At 43.5% G+C, this 19304-nt stretch overlaps 1 protein-coding gene across 11 annotated transcripts in view; it reads right to left on the reverse strand.

The window, feature by feature from the left end:
* Positions 1-19304, reverse strand: part of CALD1 (caldesmon 1) — a 255486-nt gene that overhangs the window by 73245 nt on the left and 162937 nt on the right. Inside the window, exon 1 of one of the 11 annotated variants that reach the window (XM_075603044.1) lies at positions 9753-9889. The exons of 9 other annotated variants lie outside the window; for them this stretch is intronic. In XM_075603044.1, the coding sequence (XP_075459159.1) occupies positions 9753-9790 (38 nt within the window). In that variant the 5' untranslated portion in view covers positions 9791-9889. Of the gene's footprint in view, positions 1-9655; positions 9890-19304 lie in introns of those variants that run through there. One more of the 11 variants, XM_075603043.1, reaches the window with a different exon arrangement.

Genomic DNA, 19304 nt, shown 5'->3' on the forward strand with positions numbered 1-19304 from the left:
GTATGCTGAAACCCTGTCCTGTTGTAACTAAAGCAATGTGCCTCGTTATGAATAACCACCGAGCCCCCATATACACCTCATCCCGAGCCAGTGCTGACCCTCAGCCCTGAGAAGAACCAGGTAACCACTGAGCCCCCATATACACCTTATCCCGAGCCAGTGCTGACCCTCAGCCCTGAGAAGAACCAGGTAACCACTGAGCCCCCACATACACCTCATCCTGAGCCAGCGCTGACCCTCAGCCCTGAGAAGAACCAGGTAACCACCGAGCCCCCACATACATCTCATCCCGAGCCAGCGCGGACTCTCAGCCCTGAGAAGAACCAGGTAACCACCGAGCCCCCACATACACCTTATCCCGAGCCAGCGCTGACCCTCAGCCCTGAGAAGAACCAGGTAACCACCGAGCCCCCATATACACCTTATCCCGAGCCAGTGCTGACCCCCAGCCCTGAGAAGAACCAGGTAACCACTGAGCCCCCACATACACCTCATCCTGAGCCAGCGCTGACCCTCAGCCCTGAGAAGAACCAGGTAACCACTGAGCCCCCACATACATCTCATCCCAAGCCAGCGCTGACCCTCAGCCCTGAGAAGATTAAGATAACCACCGAGCCCCCACATACATCTCATCCCGAGCCAGTGCTGAACCTCAGCCTCCGAGAAGAACCAGGTAACCACTGAGCCCCCACATATACCTTATCTCGAGACAGCGCGGACCCTCAGCCCTGAGAAGAACCAGGTAACAACTGAGCCCCCACATACATCTCATCCCAAGCCAGCGCTGACCCTCAGCCCCGAGAAGATTAAGATAACCACTGAGCCCCCACATACACCTTATCTCGAGACAGCGTGGACCCTCAGCCCTGAGAAGAACCAGGTAACCACTGAGCCCCCACATACACCTCATCCTGAGCCAGCGTGGACCCTCAGCCCTGAGAAGAACCAGGTAACCATCGAGCCCCCCCATACACCTTATCCCGAGCCAGCGTGGACCCTCAGCCCTGAGAACCAGGTAACCACCGAGCCCCCACATACATCTTTAAACAGCACTCCTGTTTTAAAGAGAGAGCAGAAAAGACTGTACACCCTATCCCTCATGTTAGAGGGGGGGATGAGGGAGGGGAATAAGGGGTGCAAAGATTAACAATGATTTCAAATGCCTATATTTGATGGATTTAAAAGAGGATGCATCCATCTCCAAATGTAACCCCTGAAACAGGTCACTGTCTTGGTCCTAGGAAGGATGCATCTTTAAATCATTATAGATTAAATAAAGGGTACTGACTGGGTCACATGTATATGGTGTGATGCCTGTCAGTACCTGTCAGTACCTGGGCCAGCCCTGTTATGGGGCAGGGTTACAAGCCCCTCCCCCGAGTATAAAAGCTGACCACTAAAATGTGTTGGTGGTTGGTGTGTCTTTTCTCCCTCAGAGGAGTGTAAGTGTTCCCCTCATCCCATCAGGGGGTGAGGGAGTTTAGGAGGGATGACCTCAAGTCCTGGGTATCTGCTCCAGGGATTGTCGAGGATGCCACGTGCTGTATGGAATAATGACTCAGTTATACCAACTATACTGTGTAGTCTTTGGGGGAGTTTCCTATGGGGACCTGCCTGCCAGGATCCTCATGGGATGGAAGCGCTGTAACCTAAGGAGGAAAAGCCTGCTCTGTTGCTGCATCAGTTTTCCCTGATGAAGTGAGACATTGCTCACGAAACGCGTAGGGTGAGGTTGTATACTACACATCATCCTGCATTCCTACACTAAATTGAATAGCTTGGCTGTGGGAGCCCATTGTGAGCTGGTTTGGAGGATCGACCAGCCTGTGGAACACTGTGGGAAGAGAGGTGCTTGTCCTGGATATCTGATTGGAGGCGTGCGTCATCAGGTACCGGAGCGTGTGACGTCATTGCGACAGATGGAAGCAGGTAGAACCTTACCATCATGGATTACCCAGCTGAGGCTCCATCGCAGATGCCGGGGAGAGCAGTCACTCAAGCAGATTGCAAAGAGTTCGTTCCCAAGGGCCCTCAACCAGGCTTCATGTGTTGGAAGGCCAGGCTTCATGTGTTGGAAGGCCAGGCTTCATGTGTTGGAAGGCCAGGCTTCATGTGTTGGAAGGACAGACTTCATGTGTTGGAAGGCCAGGCTTCATGTGTTGGAAGGCCAGGCTTCATGTGTTGGAAGGCCAGGCTTCATGTGTTGGAAGGCATAAAAGGATGAAGGAGTGTGTGAGTGACATTCCAGATGTTTGCTTTATGTGTCTTATTACATTTTAGTTTTTTAAGTGGATCTGTGCTATGTTTCCTTTTTTCCCTTTTTTGATGTATTATTGAGGATTCCCACTGACCACCTGACTTTTCCTGTTATCAAGTCTCCACCTTTTTGTGAGTCATATCCAGTGACAAAGTTAATTTGATGTATGACTGTGCACTGGGTGGTAATCTAAGGGGTTAAGTTTCAGATACAATCCCCTATGATAAAGGAGCATTTCATTACCATTAGCAAGGGTTAATGAGTCCATCACCAAGCATCACGTTGTGAAGTGATTTATTGCCGGTATGTACATTTTATTTTTATTACCCATTCACAGAGGTGTTGTTGTTTAATTGTATTAAATGTGATTATACACTGTGGTTTGTTTGTTTTATATTTTTTCCACATATTGCACGGAGTGAAGATCAGCACCAAAGAGGACATCCATTTTTCCACAAGGACAATCACCAGAGGATTTGGACCATCCAAGTGACCTCTTGGCTGCAGGACTTTGATTTTGAGTGATCACTCAACACCTATTGCACGTATATAATTTATTATAATTGATTATATAACTGCATGTTAATACACTATATGTAATATATGATTTATATATATTGATTTACTTTTGGGTATAGCGCTTAAGTTGTGTATTTCTCCACTTTAATTGCCAACCCTGCTGCCAGGTGCTATGTGCCTACTATACCAGTCATCACATACCCACTACTTACCCCAACTGCTCTAATATGTACAGTATTACTACACTGGAAGCTTCTTCCTTCTGGCTATTGTGAGTTAATAAGCAGTGGGAGACAGGACAATGCAAAAAAGAACGGCAGAATATGTTCTCTGTATATTCCTGTGTGTTCCTCTATGTTCTCTGTAAATGTAATATTCCCTAATGAGAAGAAGCTCTCAGGTTAAAAGTTATTTGTCCTCTATACAGTATCATTACATATTGCAAATATTAATATTTAGATGAGACCCTCCCCACTCCCCCCAAACATGACATGTTGCTTTAAAGAATTTGAGAAATTAGCGTGATTACAAGAGCTGCTCACAAAATACAACGTTATCCTTTAATACGGAAATTACAGAACCTGTTGTACAAAGAAAGACCGTCTGCTGCTGCTGTGTTATCGTGTTTGTTCTGCTACAGTATATTACAGCTGTCTACTTAAGCAGAAAACAGTCATTAAGATTCCTGTATGATTTTGTAAGATTACACACCCAGACAGACCTGAAAGAAACCCCAAAAAGTTAGTCTGATGAAAATCAGTTCTCTGGCAGGTAAATTGCTTTACGTGTTACAATCTGTGTGTCACCTCTGCATTTTCTCACAGTGGTGTACATATTAAACTATAATATTTGCGATCATAACAATAAACATGTAAATGGCTGGCTGGTCAGCTACAGGAACAGGTCAGTGGTCACCTGCTTTCCAAACACAGGCTATAAAAAAAGATACAATTCTATTTTACAAACCCAACACATCTGTACCATCGGGTTCCAGCAGATCCAGAATAGAAGTGATAAAATGACATTATTTGTTTTTATATGATCGCACACATGCACATAGTTCTTTCACAAATATCCGAGGTGGCTAGCTCTTTGGTCTTGAAGGTATTCATAAAATATACATAAAAACCATATTGCAAGATATGCATAAGGCCGCGCCTATAGTGCCGTCGATGGCAACGGCGACACGACAGGTGACGTCACCCATCGCCACAGGCGAAAGTTATATTTCACCGGGCGACGGCATCGCGGGTTTCCGGGCATTTGATTGGTTCAAGGGCCGTCACATGAGGCGACAGCCCTTGAAAAATCACATTTTGCCGACTACCAGTTTTCGCGGCGGCGGCGGCAATGCATTTGTTTTCGGGCGACGTCGCGTCGCCGGCACTATAAGCGCGGCCAAGCTGCTAGTGCAATTTTCTAGCTGCTACACCACAGGTATGAAAGGGTGTGTGTGTGTGTGTGTGTGTGTGTGTGTGTGTGTGTGTGTGTATGTGTGTGTGTGTGTTGTTGTTATTATAAAAAAAATCTTGGAAACGTTAAATCGGGAGTCACACTGAGACCACGTTATAAGCGGATCTGCATTGTAGCTATAACAGGGTCGAGCTGTAATTCCGAGGTAATGATGATATACAGAGGTAATGGTGTTTATGTGCTTATCCGAGGTAATGGTGTATATGTGCTTCTCCAATGTAATGGTGAATATGTGCTTATCCAATGTAATGGTGAATATGTGCTTATCCAATGTAATGGTGAATATGTGCTTATCCAATGTAATGGTGAATATGTGCTTATCCAATGTAATGGTGAATATGTGCTTATCCAATGTAATGGTGTATATGTGCTTATCCGAGGTAATGGTGTATATGTGCTTATCCGAGGTAATGGTGAATATGTGCTTATCCGATGTAATGGTGAATATGTGCTTATCCGAGGTAATGGTGTATATGTGCTTATCTGAGGTAATGGTGTATATGTGCTTATCCGAGGTAATGGTGTATATGTACTTATCCGAGATAATAGTGTATATGTGCTTATCCAAGGTAATGGTGTATATGTGCTTATCCGAGGTAATAGTGTATATGTGCTTATCCGAGGTAATGGTGTATATGTGCTTATCCGAGGTAATGGTGAATATGTGCTTATCCAATGTAATGGTGAATATGTGCTTATCCAATGTAATGGTGTATATGTGCTTATCCGAGGTAATGGTGAATATGTGCTTATCCGAGTTAATGGTGTATATGTGCTTATCCGAGGTAATGGTGTATATGTGCTTATCCGAGGTAATGGTGTATATGTGCTTATCCGAGGTAATGGTGTATATGTGCTTCTCCAATATAATGGGGAATATGTGCTTATCCGAGGTAATGGTGTATATGTGCTTATCCAATGTAATGGTGAAGATGTGCTTATCCGAGGTAATAGTGTATATGTGCTTATCCGAGGTAATGGTGTATATGTGCTTATCCAATGTAATGGTGAATATGTGCTTATCCGAGGTAATGGTGTATATGTGCTTATCCGAGGTAATGGTGTATATGTGCTTATCCAATGTAATGGTGAATATGTGCTTATCCGAGGTAATAGTATATATGTGCTTATCCAAGGTAATGGTGTATATGTGCTTATCCAATGTAATGGTGAATATGTGCTTATCCGAGGTAATAGTGTATATGTGCGTATCCGAGGTAATGGTGTATATGTGCTTATCCGAGGTAATGGTGTATATGTGCTTCTCCAATCTAATGGTGAATATGTGCTTATCCGAGGTAATGGTATATATGTGCTTATCCAATGTAATGGTGAATATGTGCTTATCCGAGGTAATAGTGTATATGTGCTTATCCGAGGTAATGGTGTATATGTGCTTATCCGAGGTAATGGTGTATATGTGCTTATCCGAGGTAATGGTGAATATGCGCTTATCCGAGGTAATGGTGTATATGTGCTTATCCGAGGTAATGGTGAATATGTGCTTATCCAATGTAATGGTGAATATGTGCTTATCCGAGGTAATGGTGTATATGTGCTTATCCGAGGTAATAGTGTATATGTGCTTATCCGAGGTAATGGTGTATATGTGCTTATCCGAGGTATCGGTGTATATGTGCTTATCCAATGTAATGGTGAATATGTGCTTATCCGAGGTAATGGTGTATATGTGCTTATCCGAGGTAATGGTGTTTATGTGCTTATCCAGAGATAATAGTGTATATGTGCTTCTCCAATGTATTGGTGAATATGTGCTTATCCGAGGTAATGGTGTATATGTGCTTATCCGAGGTAATGGTGTATATGTGCTTATCCGAGGTAATGGTGTTTATGTGCTTATCCAAGGTAATGGTGTATATGTGCTTATCCGAGGTAATGGTGTATATGTGCTTATCGTGTACATCTCATTAAGAAAACAATCCCAAACTAATCATAATCGAAAAAGATAGCACTGCTCATGTCCACCATTATACTTTATAAATTCCTGAAGCGTTCATTTGAACATAGGTGCTACTGTATAGTAGGTACAAAGCGTTGGAATTTGCTGTTTGCTTTTTAATGTAACTGACAATTATGGCTTCATAAGGCCACATCTTCCCAAATACATTACTCTTAACTTTTCACATGTCAGATGATACAAAAGCAAGACAATTTCCCACCACAATTTGTGTAAAACCAGAAATTTCTTTTTGCAAAAATCTCCATATTTCATGTGGTAATAAACTAATTTAATACAGGAGTACTGTACAATACTGGAATTTATAATGTACAGAAATGTATTGTTTTTCTACTTTATCCACATGGCTGTCCTGCCCTTTCTGCATTTTTATTTCTAACATCCCGATGTTAATCTCTCACTTTTAGTGGCTTTAAATGAATCTATTGTAAATCCCCCGGAATCCCTCTGAAATGTGGAGAGGGATTATACATTGTTTCCCCCTATCTGTGCTGGGTTTGTAAGATTGATGGATGACTAGTAATTCTCATTTATACCAAGCTGACATTTTGGCTTCAGGTACTTTGTACAGTAATGATAAAAGAAAACATTTATGAGCATGTGTGAGATGTGAATATACTTATTGTGACATGTTCTTTATCTGTACTGTATGGTGGAGAGTTTTGCGACTTACTCACTCACCATAAACTTGTGTACTTGGTAGGTACTTTGGCATGTTTGGGAGTATTTTCCATGAGAAGAAATGCTTACGCTGGAACACGCTCTAATGAATTCCCTACTGCCTATTAACTGTTCTGAGTAATTATGTTTTTGTTAATATTAATTCTTTCTTTAGAAATATTCTTATCTAGAGAACTTTCCATAAATGAATTAAACATGTTCTGCTCGGGTACGCCAAGGCTACAGAGAGGAGTAAATATCACTATTTCATTCACAAATCCAGAGCCCCTCTACAATTATATTTACACACTTACAGTTCCTCTGTGTTTAATGAGAAGGGAACATCCTAGTCTTAGAAAGACTCTAATTCTGATTTTATAACGTGAACATTGCAGAAATCTTTCTAACATAGCATCCAAAAAGCTTTATCCCAACGTTTTGCTGCCTTAGAATTTCTTGAACTGGGGAAGATTACAGATACATTATTACAGCTACTTCAGTACTCAAGGGCCACTAATGGGCCACTAATGGGCCAGGCGTTCCAAGCAACACATAGATAAGAAAGTTTCCTTAGTGATTTATCTGCCCTGTTGATCACCCTCGAAACCTGAGCTTGGACCACACTGAAGGTGGCTGAGGAATGTATGTTTCATGTGTGGCACAGGCTATTTTGTATCACGTGTGGCACAGGCTATTTTAGATCACGTGTGGCAGTGTCTGTTTTGTATCACGTGTGGCACAGGCAGTTTTGCTATAAATGCCGCAATCCCCCCAAATGATTAGTATGTTTTTTTCTTCCCTAGACCAGGGGGTCCCCCGAGCTTTAATGCGCTCCCCCAACCTGCAGGGACCTCCTTGTTTCCAAGATATTTGTAGTCTTTTTGGTCGGTTTTACACAATATGGCCGCGTGGATCATAAACAGAATGGTACAACGTCATTTCTACTTATATTGCCCAGTGGAGCAAGTCCTGACCGACAGCCATTTTGTGTTCCCTGGACAAGTAAGTATTCCCCCCCAAAATGGAGTTGTTGTTTTTTTACCCTTCATGGAAGTTCCCCAGAGCTGGGACTCAAAGCTTTGGGGACCCCACAACCGCCAACAAATGTATTCTACTGGCAATCCAAAGTGAGGCTGAACCCAACAGCCATATTCTCTCTCCCGGACAAAAATTAAAGATGTCGCCATCTTGGAGGCTCCCATAGTTTGGGGTGCTGCGGTTTACCTCCAGGGATCCCTTGTTTCAAAGGTTAAAAAAAATAATAATAATAGTTAAATGTATACTGGGGTGGGGGGGTAATTTGTTTTTAAATGAAATTAGTTTCGGTGAAGTACGCTATTGGTTAATTAACTAGGGAACAAACGCAGAAAGAGAAAGCGCTTATTATTATTATAAGGTTTGGAACAAAACTGCAAGGATCAATTATAGCATGCAATGTATTGTATATAATGTATACCCTGTTCATGTATGTAACTGTATTTGTAACCATGTATTATTTGTCATATTAACTATGCCCAGGACATACTTGAAAACGAGAGGTACCTCTCAATGTATTACTTCCTGGTAAAACATTTTTATAAATAAATACATTATAGGTGTTATAGCCAAATGTTGGGCATATAGGAAATGAAGTATATACTGTAGTTTATATCAACGTAAAAACTAGTTTAGCATTTTGTTTGTAAAACAAAGTGCAAGTGACCTGGATTTATTTCCGAGCAATTTGGCTAGGGTAAATCTCTCCTATTTATTTAAGGCATTCATGGTCAGTTGAACTTTGAGACATACCTACTGTATGTCAACAGCCGATCACTGTGAAGAATACAATCCAGTGCTGTATCACTTCAAAATCTGTGAGTTGTGAATATCTAGTAACGAAGTATAATGGCATGTCACAAACATGACTTTAATATCAGGAGATATATTTGGTATGGTCTTGCTGTGATTGATTAGGGAGTATGAAGGACAGGATAGCTATACGAGCTCTTTGCATGTTCTGTACCAGGCGGTCAGTTAACCTCTCACCTGCAGGCTGATTTCAGGGTTTTTTCAATTCCTACACTGCCCTACTTCTCTTATCCTGTGATTGTTACATTTTCATTGCTTAGCATTTATCTACATTAAAAATGCAAAATCTCACAGCAATCCCTTTAACTTTTCTTCATTTGTGTTACGTATGAACAGATTGATCAGCTGCGAGAAAAAGAAAAACACAAGGGGGATAAAATGATAATGTGCCACAAACACTGTATTAATCTTTCCTCTAACCCAGGGGGGCAACTCCAGTACTCAGGCTTTCAGGATATCCCAGCTTCAGCACAGGTGGATCAATCAGGGGCTTAGTCAAAAACTACCCCACCTGTGCGGAAGCAGGAATATCCTGAAAACCTGACCTGTTGGTGGCCCTTGAGGACTGGAATTGCCCCCCCCCCTCTCTCTAACCCCTTCCTTGCCAGAGGCAAGCACGTGGGTTAAAGGTTAAACAATTATAGAATTGACTGAAGGCCATCACATATCACATATATGCTACGCAACTAAGAAATATAGTAATAAGCCTCATCGTAATAACCAAACACTAGCCTCCTCATGTACAGGTGATTGTATATACAATATATATATATATATCACACAGAGTGGAGCTAACTTTATAAAGACACATCGCTCAGAGAAGTTGTGAAGATTCTGTGCCATTGTCACTTGCCAGATACATTGAACTAACACAAAGAACATGGTTAAAGTAGAATAGTTGCGGTAACTGAATAACTCACTTGGAGAGAGACGCGCGGCGCTGCTCCCGGCAGAACGATCTGCTGATCATGTCTGCAAATATGACTCACAGAAGCTGCTTCCAAGAATTCAACTAACCGGAGCAGGATGGAATGAGACAATCCACCAAATGTCATAATCCTTCCAGGCGCTGAGTGCTGTAAAATGCTCTTTACACCTCTGCATCAAATGCTCTCCCTGCCCATCACTCCCCGGCTCTGCCGAGCTGGCCCACCGGTGTCATCACATGATCGCACGCAGTGTACTTTACCGTAATCTCTGTGCTAGAGGCTCTTTGTTCTTTGTCCCCGTATAACTATGAGACGTAAATTCCTTTAATACATTTGCAAACGTATAATATGCTGACGGCAGCTAAACTAACGTAACTCAGAACACTGGATCTTATAGATAGATGCTAATCATTGCAAAACATGTCGAACAGTACCTCCTGATATTCAGTTGCTAAAACATTAATACCAACAGGTCACAAAGGAACAAAGGTTCTGCATCCTCTGGATCTGGGTTACCCACATGGATTGTGACAAGCACTGGATGTGTGCAGGAGAGAGCAAAGCTCTGACCGATGGATTCTAGCAGACTAGAAACAGCTCATTCAGCTTTCTACCAGGTTGCAAAAATATTCTGCAATTATTACTGATACATACTGGGTACGAGATTACATATTGTATACAGAGATTACAGTGGAATACAAGAGTTTGGCGATTGGCATGTACAATATCTGGGTTACCCCAATTTATTTATTTATAGAATGTTTTACCAGGAAGTAATACATTGAGAATTACCTCACGTTTTTAAGTATGTCCTGGGCACAGAGTTATGATGACAATTACATGGTTACAAATATGATTTAGTGGGTTTTGGGGTTCTGAGCTTGTTGGCTGGAAGAGTTGAAGGCCTGAGGCGAAGCAGAGGGACTTTAACCCAGCCAGGGCATTATTGACCAGTAATGCCCTGTTCTGAGGGGATTATTACTATTATAGGCTAAATGTAGGCTTATTTAAAAAAAAACAAAAAAACAAATTCATAGAAAAGATACATTTTTGTAGTCATATTGATTGTTATCCGCATGATTGTCTACATTCTTATGCTTTTACTGCAAGTTTACCTCCATCCTTTACACTCACAAAACACACACAGCAAGCCTACATCACTGCAGACACACACACACTCACACACCAAAACACACTCTGCAGCCATCCTCCACCATCTACACCCACTGACACACACACACACACACACACACACACACACACACTGCACACCCCCTCTACACCCACTGCAGACACACCAACAAAACAGACAGCTGCCCCCCTCTACATACACAAAACACACACCAGCAGCCCCCCCTCTACATCCACTGCAGCCCCCATGTAAATCCACACCCTGCATACACACACACACAAAACACTCTGCACCCCTCCTCCACCCACAAAAAACACACTGAAGACACACTGCTGCCCCCGCTGAACCAAAAAAACACACACTACAGAGAGACACACAAATCAACAAAACAGACTCTGCCACCACTACACCCACAAAACACACCAGCAGCCCCCTCCCTACTCCCACTGCAGACCCCTGTGAACCCACACATTGCAGACACACACACAAAACACTCTGCACCCCTCCTCCACCCACAAAACACACACTGAAGACACACTGCAGCCCCCCCTCTACACCCACAAAACGCACACCAACAGAAAACACACACACCAATAAAACACTCTCCTGCCCCCTTTACACCCACAAAACACACACACAGACACACAAACCTTTCCCCTCACTCTCCTGTGCGGAGCTCTCTGCAGGCAGGGAGAGGGAGGAGTCAGTGCCTGGCTGCAGACGGGGAGGGGGAGGAGTCAGTGTCTGGCTGCAGGGAGGGGGAGGAGTCAGTGTCTGGCTTCAGGCAGGGTGGGGGAGGAGTCAGTGTCTGGCTGCAGGCAAGGAGAGGGAGGAGTCAATGCCTGGCTGCAGACAGGAAGGGGAGGAGTCAGTGTCTGGCTGCAGGGAGGGGGAGGAGTCAGTGTCTGGCTGCAGGCAGGGAGGGGGAGGAGTCAATGCCTGGCTGCAGACAGGGAGGGGAGGAGTCAGTGTCTGGCTGCAGGGAGGGGGAGGAGTCAGTGCCTGGCTGCAGGGAGGGGGAGGAGTCAGTGCCTGGCTGTAGGCAGGGAGGGGGAGGAGTCAGTGTCTGGCTGCAGGCAGGGTGGGGGAGGAGTCAGTGCCTGGCTGCAGGGAGGGGGAGGAGTCAGTGCCTGGCTGCAGGCAGGGAGGGGGAGGAGTCAGTGCCTGGCTGCAGGGAGGGAGGGGGATGAGTCAGTGCCTGGCTGCAGGGTGGGGGAGGAGTCAGTGCCTGGCTGCAGGGAGGGGGAGGAGTCAGTGCCTGGCTGCAGGCAGGGGGAGGAGTCAGTGCCTGGCTGCAGGCAGGGAGGGGGAGTAGTCAGTGCCTGGCTGCAGGGTGGGGGAGGAGTCAGTGCCTGGCTGCATGGAGGGGGAGGAGTCAGTGCCTTGCTGCAGGCAAGGAGGGGGAGGAGTCAGTGCCTGGCTGCAGGCAGGGAGGGGAGGAGTCAGTGCCTGGCTGCTGCCTTCTGTCCAATGACCTTCCCTGTCTAAGAGCAAATCTCACTCTTTGTGAAAGAGAACTGAAAGCCGATTGGCTGAAAAACTTGGCAGGGTGCCAAAAATTCCGGGCCATTACTGATTGGTTAAAATTCCGGGCATTATCCAATCAGAGAGCAAGGATTTCAATAATGCCCGGAATTTACCAGCTTTAGCCTATAATATATGTTATAGGCAAAATGTGAGACAGCTTTAGTTTTAAAAGAACTTAAACTGGTGGTGGATGTGAGAGTCTCTGGTAGGTTGTTCCAGTTTTGGGGTGCACGGTATGAGAAGGAGGAACGTCCGGATACTTTGTTGAACCTTAGGACCATGAACAGTCTTTTGGAGTCTGATCTCAGATGATAAGTGCTGCATGTGGTAGGGGTGAGGAGCTTGTTCAGATAGATGGGTAGCTTGCCCAGAAAGTATTTGAAGGCAAGACAGGAAAGGTGAACTTTGCACCTAGACTTGAGTGATGACCAATCTAGGTCTTTGAGCATTTCGTAGTGATATGAACTCATGCCTCCCTGCCACCTCTTCCCCTGTAAATAGTGTTAACCTTTTCATTTAGCACTGCCCTTCCTTAAATTTTACCCCACAAATCAAGCATCCTAATAGCCTGCACTTATGGCTATTGTCCACACCCAGTCAGTCCTACCACTCATTGTGACCAAGCACTGCCATCTACAGCACTTACTCCCTCACCTGCTGTCTCTGTAAGTTTCCCATTAAACCTCTTAGATTGTAAGCTCTTCGGGGCAGGGATTTCCTTTCCTATTGTCTGATTTTGCTGCACTTATTGTATAATTATAATTCCCTGTACTGTATTCTTTGTGAAGCGCTGAGTACACTTTTGGCGCTATGTAAATAAAGACATACAATACAATATGTTGTAGTTACATTGGAAGACAAGGCGACATATTGAATTGTAGAGGGTATCAAGTTTGCTAGGGTGAGCTTGGAGTGCCGTGCCATATACTATGTCTCCATAGTCTATCATTGGCATTAGCATCTGCTGTGCGATGTGATAGGATGGTATTAGAGTTGGTTCTGATCTGAAGTTCATTCATTGGAAGTTTCGGAAGTTGAGCATTGGTCCCAAATATCACAGTAACAGTCTTGTCCGGGTTTAAAAATAGTTTGCTTTGGGAAATCCAATTTTCAAGACTGAAAAAAATAAAAATTGAAGTATGTGTCCAATGTCGGAGAGGCTATGGCTGTGCGCATATAGGATTGTGTCATCCGCATACATGTGTATTGAAGCTTCCTTACAAGCTGTAGGAAGCTCATTGAGGAGGAGCAGATTGTATGATGACCTGATAGCGAATGACGTTGCAGAGTGAAAAGGTTTGTTATGTGATGTTGTCTAAGAAACATGTTATAACACTTTGTTTTTCTACACTTCGTTCTTCCAGTTAGTAAAAAGTATCTTTTGATGTTAATGCTTGGGTGTTGCCAAATTTCATGCTGTCTATTATGTTGCAACCTAGAAATGTGCTTATACCAACTAAAAACAAACTAGTTGAATCTTTCCTTTGACATATCCTCATAACCAAGACTACGATTAGGTACAATTCATTAAAATCCAATATTTCTCATGCAAAATTGCCAGAAAAGGCACACATATATGTAGGTGGAATCCCTTAGACATCTACTTGACGTAACATACTCCCACAGTTGGCAATAATGTAGTCTGCATTTCTTCAGACTATGATCACTATGTTTTGCTCAAAACTTTAGAGAGAAAATAATAGAAAAATTAAATAAATATAAATATATATACACACACACACACACACACAAGAAAAAGGATCCCAAAATGAGCACTTAAAATATCACACAATATCCGTTATCTTGTGTGTGTTGTTATTGCTTTTTTCCCAGCGCACCGTCAGCCCTTATTATTTTATTAGGGTACCAGCTGGCTTAATATTGTTTATTGTAGAGTGTTGAGCGGTAATTTTTGTTTGTTAGTAGAATATATATATATTTATCTCATTGTTATGAGTGCTTGGTTGAACAACATAGTATGTAAAATGTCGTTTTGTCGTTGTCTCTGAAGGTTTGCTTCATTGATTTATATGCATAATGAACCCATTCTTGTTTTGTTTTGATAATGGGAACTAGCAATCTCTAAACTAAAGTAATACCATTTGTTTGTACTTCCCATATTTGAGCTGAAGATCAGTGTTACAAGAAAGGAAAAACAATCCCTCAGGAATGTTAGTCTGGGAAACGACTTGGACATCGACACCATATAATAAACAATTCATATTGCAAGATTCTAGTCAGCTTTTTAGGTTATTATTCTGAGTAATGTACTTGGTAAGCCTCAGAAATATGTACTTGCATATAGTATTTCTCAGTTACATTTTGTACAGATATTTGCATCATAACTTGGATAGCTGCTTGCGTGATATAACGCTTATAACTGGACACCACATGATACCAAAGGAAAAATGTAACTATTTTAACTGCTACAATGTGTTTAGGCAGAAGCAGCCAATACTTTACGGCTTTTTGTCTTCTATCCCAGTTATTTTTGTCCCTCTATAGTCCTGCCACTTGTAAAATAGTCATCAAGTCAGTTACTTTCCGCAATCCTTCTACCAGAGTGGAGCACATTTTGCTAGAGATGCTTACTCAATGAATATTTACCATTGGCTTAGCTCTGTACTTAGTTTGTAAATGTTTTGATATCAGGAGGTGGCAGTGGAAAGTTTCCTCACAACATTATCACTGATATGAATAGTGATTTGGCAGTATCATAAAAGCAGAAGAAAAATAAACCACTTTTACCATTCATCAAAACCAGTTGGACCATAAAGGATAAATTCATACAATAAATAAACTCAAACTGTTCCATACTATTACAAAAAGATATTGTCAGTTGCAGTTCATCTTGTACTTCAAATGTATGTTTTCATAGATAACATGGGTAAAATAAAGCTGAACCCTGTTATAACGCGGTACTCGGGGTCCACATAATGTGTAAGGAATTGGGGAACACTTCCCCTGTAACGTGTTCTCTCCTTACCTAATGCTCTTGTCACCTACGCGCCACTTACAGAGCGCGCGCGCATACGGAGGCTTTCTGTCAACTCCACGGAGCCTGGTCCCACCCCCCGCTCGCATCACGCATCACTCACGCGCATCGCGCTCATGCAACGATTGTGCACCGCTCCCCAGCTGCGTGGCAAGATTCCTGATTGCACTAACAATGCTCACCTTTCTCCTGCACCCTCTGTCCAATCCTTGCTTCCGCAGGGGCCGCGCCTCCGCCTCTCGAACTGATGACTCCTGCTTTGCTGTGCCTTGCCTTGTGCTTTTTCTATTCTTGCTTCCAGTTGATCTCACGTGTACCGACCCGGCTTGACTATTGGACCCTCTCTGGATAACAACCCTGGCTTGCCTCTGACTACCCGTACTTCTCCAACTCCTGACCACGGCACAACAGATAACGACTACGCTGCTGGCTCCGCCCCACGACCTCGGCAAGTATCTGAACTAACCCACTCTCTCCAACCCAGACCCGGCTACATTGACAATCCACTTTCCAGGCGTGCCACCGCTGCTGTGGGTACATAGTTCTATACTTTCCCACATGAGTACCGCGGTCCCGCCTTGTTCGTGGTGAGCGCAAGCGTTACATAATGAGACCGCGTTATAACAGGGGTCGCGTTAAAAAAAATACATTTTTTACATTTTTTTTAAACAAAATGGCCACCGTGATCAGGGGTTCCACGAAGACTTACCCGGCATCTGTAGCTCTCTCCCTGCTTGATCAGCTTCGGGAGACTGTGTGTGTGTTTTGTTTAAATAGGGCTCTTTTTGCCTGTCCTTTCCACTATGGCTTTTGACACCCAAAGACTACATCTCCCAGCATGCTCGCTGCTTGACAGAGCCTTGTGATGTGTTATTAAAGTTTGCCCCCAAATTTTTTTAATTCATTTTTTTAAACGGGAGCCACGCTGAGACCGTGGTATAAGCGATCCGCGTTGTAGCGGATCGCGCTATAATGGGGTTGAGCAGTACTTGTATAACAAAGGTACAAAACAGTCACGCTTCGTAGAGTGTTAACCCCGGGTGTTGCTGTCACTGGGTGTTATTTCCCATGTTGAATCTTTACCTTTTTTCATTATTGCAATAGGTTAGCAGAAAAGTAGTTAATGCACGATTGTCTTCTTATTGCAATTGTCACTACGCCTTTACTTTTAGAATGGAATAGATGTAACGCCTCTTTTCTGGGAAGTACTGATTCGTGAACAGCTTATGCTACAGTATAACAGTACTATATAAAAGACAGCCGGCTTCAATTGGGTGTCAGTGCTGCTTAAAAAATATGCCATTCAATATGTGCATCAATACAATCTGCACACTGATAAGTGATTAGCTAGGTTGCCGATCGATCCCTTGTCCTGTGATAGATCGGCAATGATTCGGCTGGGGTTTCTGTATATCACTGTTAGTGATTCAGAAGAGTACCCAAGATGCAAAGTTCTGTGTGGAAGATCATGTGACCAGGCAGTCACTAGATACAATTGGCGCACTGCTAGAGAGAGAGCAAAAGGGATGTGCCAGAGCCTGTCTCAGAAGAGGAAGGGGATGTGATTTTGTAAATGGTTGCTATAGAAACAAAACAGTTTCTTACATTGGAATTTACATTTTGCTACAAGTATTTTCTTATAGTACAAAACTGATTTGTTTAAAAAAAAAAAACACATTGCTTACACTGCAGCTTTAATTATTACATTGTGTCTTCTTCATTTTAGGCAATACTGAATCAGCAATCCCCTACCACCCCCCCCCCCCCCCCCATCCCCCTTTATGGAGGTAAGGTTTATATTAGGAGATTCTTGGGTGCACCAGATCATATAGCCAGAGACTCAATGATTGAGGATAATTTATTAGTTATTTTGCAATTTCGTGAAACATTTCCAATATGTTGTGGGTAAAAAAAATCAGAATTTATTTGTCAAATTTGGCTACAAGAGGCGGGATATCTCGCAATTGCATTTTTCTTAATTTGATGTAAAATTACAAAAGGTCTATTTTTTTGACAGTTTTTTCAACCAATTTTAATCAAATAATGTTCAAGTTGTTGAACAAAATATGTGGTAAAATCTGCCATTTTGTGCTTTTTTTTTAAAATAAAAAATGGCACATTTCACTGTGATCACAAACTTTAGCGACTCGTTCACACATCTCTGCTTATAAGTCACAGTTATTTGTGAACTGTCGCTCACTGGGCAACCAATTCAAACAAGGTATAAAAAAAATAAAGAAACCAGCAGCGCAGAAGTGCTACATGCAGCCACATTGTGTAACATTGTGTAACATGGTGCCACATTCTGCTACATGCTGCCACATTGTGTAACATTGTGTAACATTGTGCCCCATTCTTCTACATGCTGCCACATTCTGCTACGTGCTGCCACATTCTGCTACATGCTGCCACATTCTGCTACGTGCTGCCACATTCTGCTACATGCTGCCACATTCTGCTACATGCTGCCACATTCTGCTACGTGCTGCCACATTCTGCTACATGCTGCCACATTCTGCTACATGCTGCCACATTCTGCTACGTGCTGCCACATTCTGCTACATGCTGCCACATTCTGCTACGTGCTGCCACATTCTGCTACGTGCTGCCACATTCTGCTACATGCTGCCACATTCTGCTACATGCTGCCACATTGTGTAACATTGTGCCACATTCTGCTACACTGGCGACACACTTTATTCGAGCTTGGCTAGTCCCACGAATTCGGGTATACCCGGGTGTATTGAGGTTTGTGACTGTTTTCTGCCCGAGTACATTGAGTTATTTTCCAAGCAGGGATTGAAGCATTTTATTCCCGCTGGCTGCAATACTGCACAGTATATATATATATACTGCATTACAATTCATGAATTTATGCCATCTGGTAGACACGCGAAGCATTGCAGCCTATTAAATCCTAATCATTATCATTTAACAGATCAGCCGCCCGTCAGCCAGGCATGAACCCAGGCTGGGAAGGCAAATGCAACGGGGCTTGTCAGAGGTTAGTAGTGGCTTATTCCAGGTATCTGCCAGGTACATACCGGGTATTTGCTCGAATAAAGTGTGTCGGTGCAGTACATGCTGCCACATTGTGTAACATTGTGCCACATTCTGCTACATGCTGCCACATTGTGTAACATTGTGCCACATTCTGCTACATGCTGCCACATTGTGCCACATTCTGCTACATGCTGCCACATTGTGTAACATTCTGCACCATGCTACATGCTATAGCCGCAAACCCCGGTGATTTTCCTGGGCGAGGTTTTGAAGACGAGAAGTCATAATAATATACATAATTAGATTAATTTTATGAGTTTTAAAGGCAACAAGTATTGCGTATTCTTTTAATTACTTAACCTGCGGAAGAGATTGAGCAAGAGATCGAGCAAGAGATCGAGCAAGAGATCGAGCAAGAGATCGAGCAAGAGATCGAGCAAGAGATCGAGCAAGAGATCGAGCAAGAGATCGAACAAGAGATCGAGCTGCTCGTGACGTCTCTTCCGTTCCTCATTTGGTCAGATTGCGTCGCAGTGAACTCTAAAAAGTTTGACATAGTTACTATGTAACCGGGCCCCTGGGTGCCGGACCTCATGACATAGCTACTATGTAACCGGGCCCCTGGGTGCCAGACCTCATGACATAGCTACTATGTAACCGGGCCCCTGGGTGTCAGACCTCATGACATAGCTACTATGTAACCGGGCCCCTGGGTGTCAGACCTCATGACATAGTTACTATGTAACCGGGCCCCTGGGTGCCAGACCTCATGACATAGTTACTATGTAACCGGGCCCCTGGGTGTCAGACCTCATGACATAGTTACTATGTAACCGGCCCCTGGGTGCCAGACCTCATGACATAGCTACTATGTAACCGGGCCCCTGGGTGCCAGACCTCATGACATAGTTACTATGTAACCGGCCCCTGGGTGTCAGACCTCATGACATAGCTACTATGTAACCGGGCCCCTGGGTGTCAGA

This window comes from Ascaphus truei, chromosome 5 (genome assembly GCF_040206685.1).
Source record: "Ascaphus truei isolate aAscTru1 chromosome 5, aAscTru1.hap1, whole genome shotgun sequence".
NCBI lineage: Eukaryota > Metazoa > Chordata > Amphibia > Anura > Ascaphidae > Ascaphus > Ascaphus truei.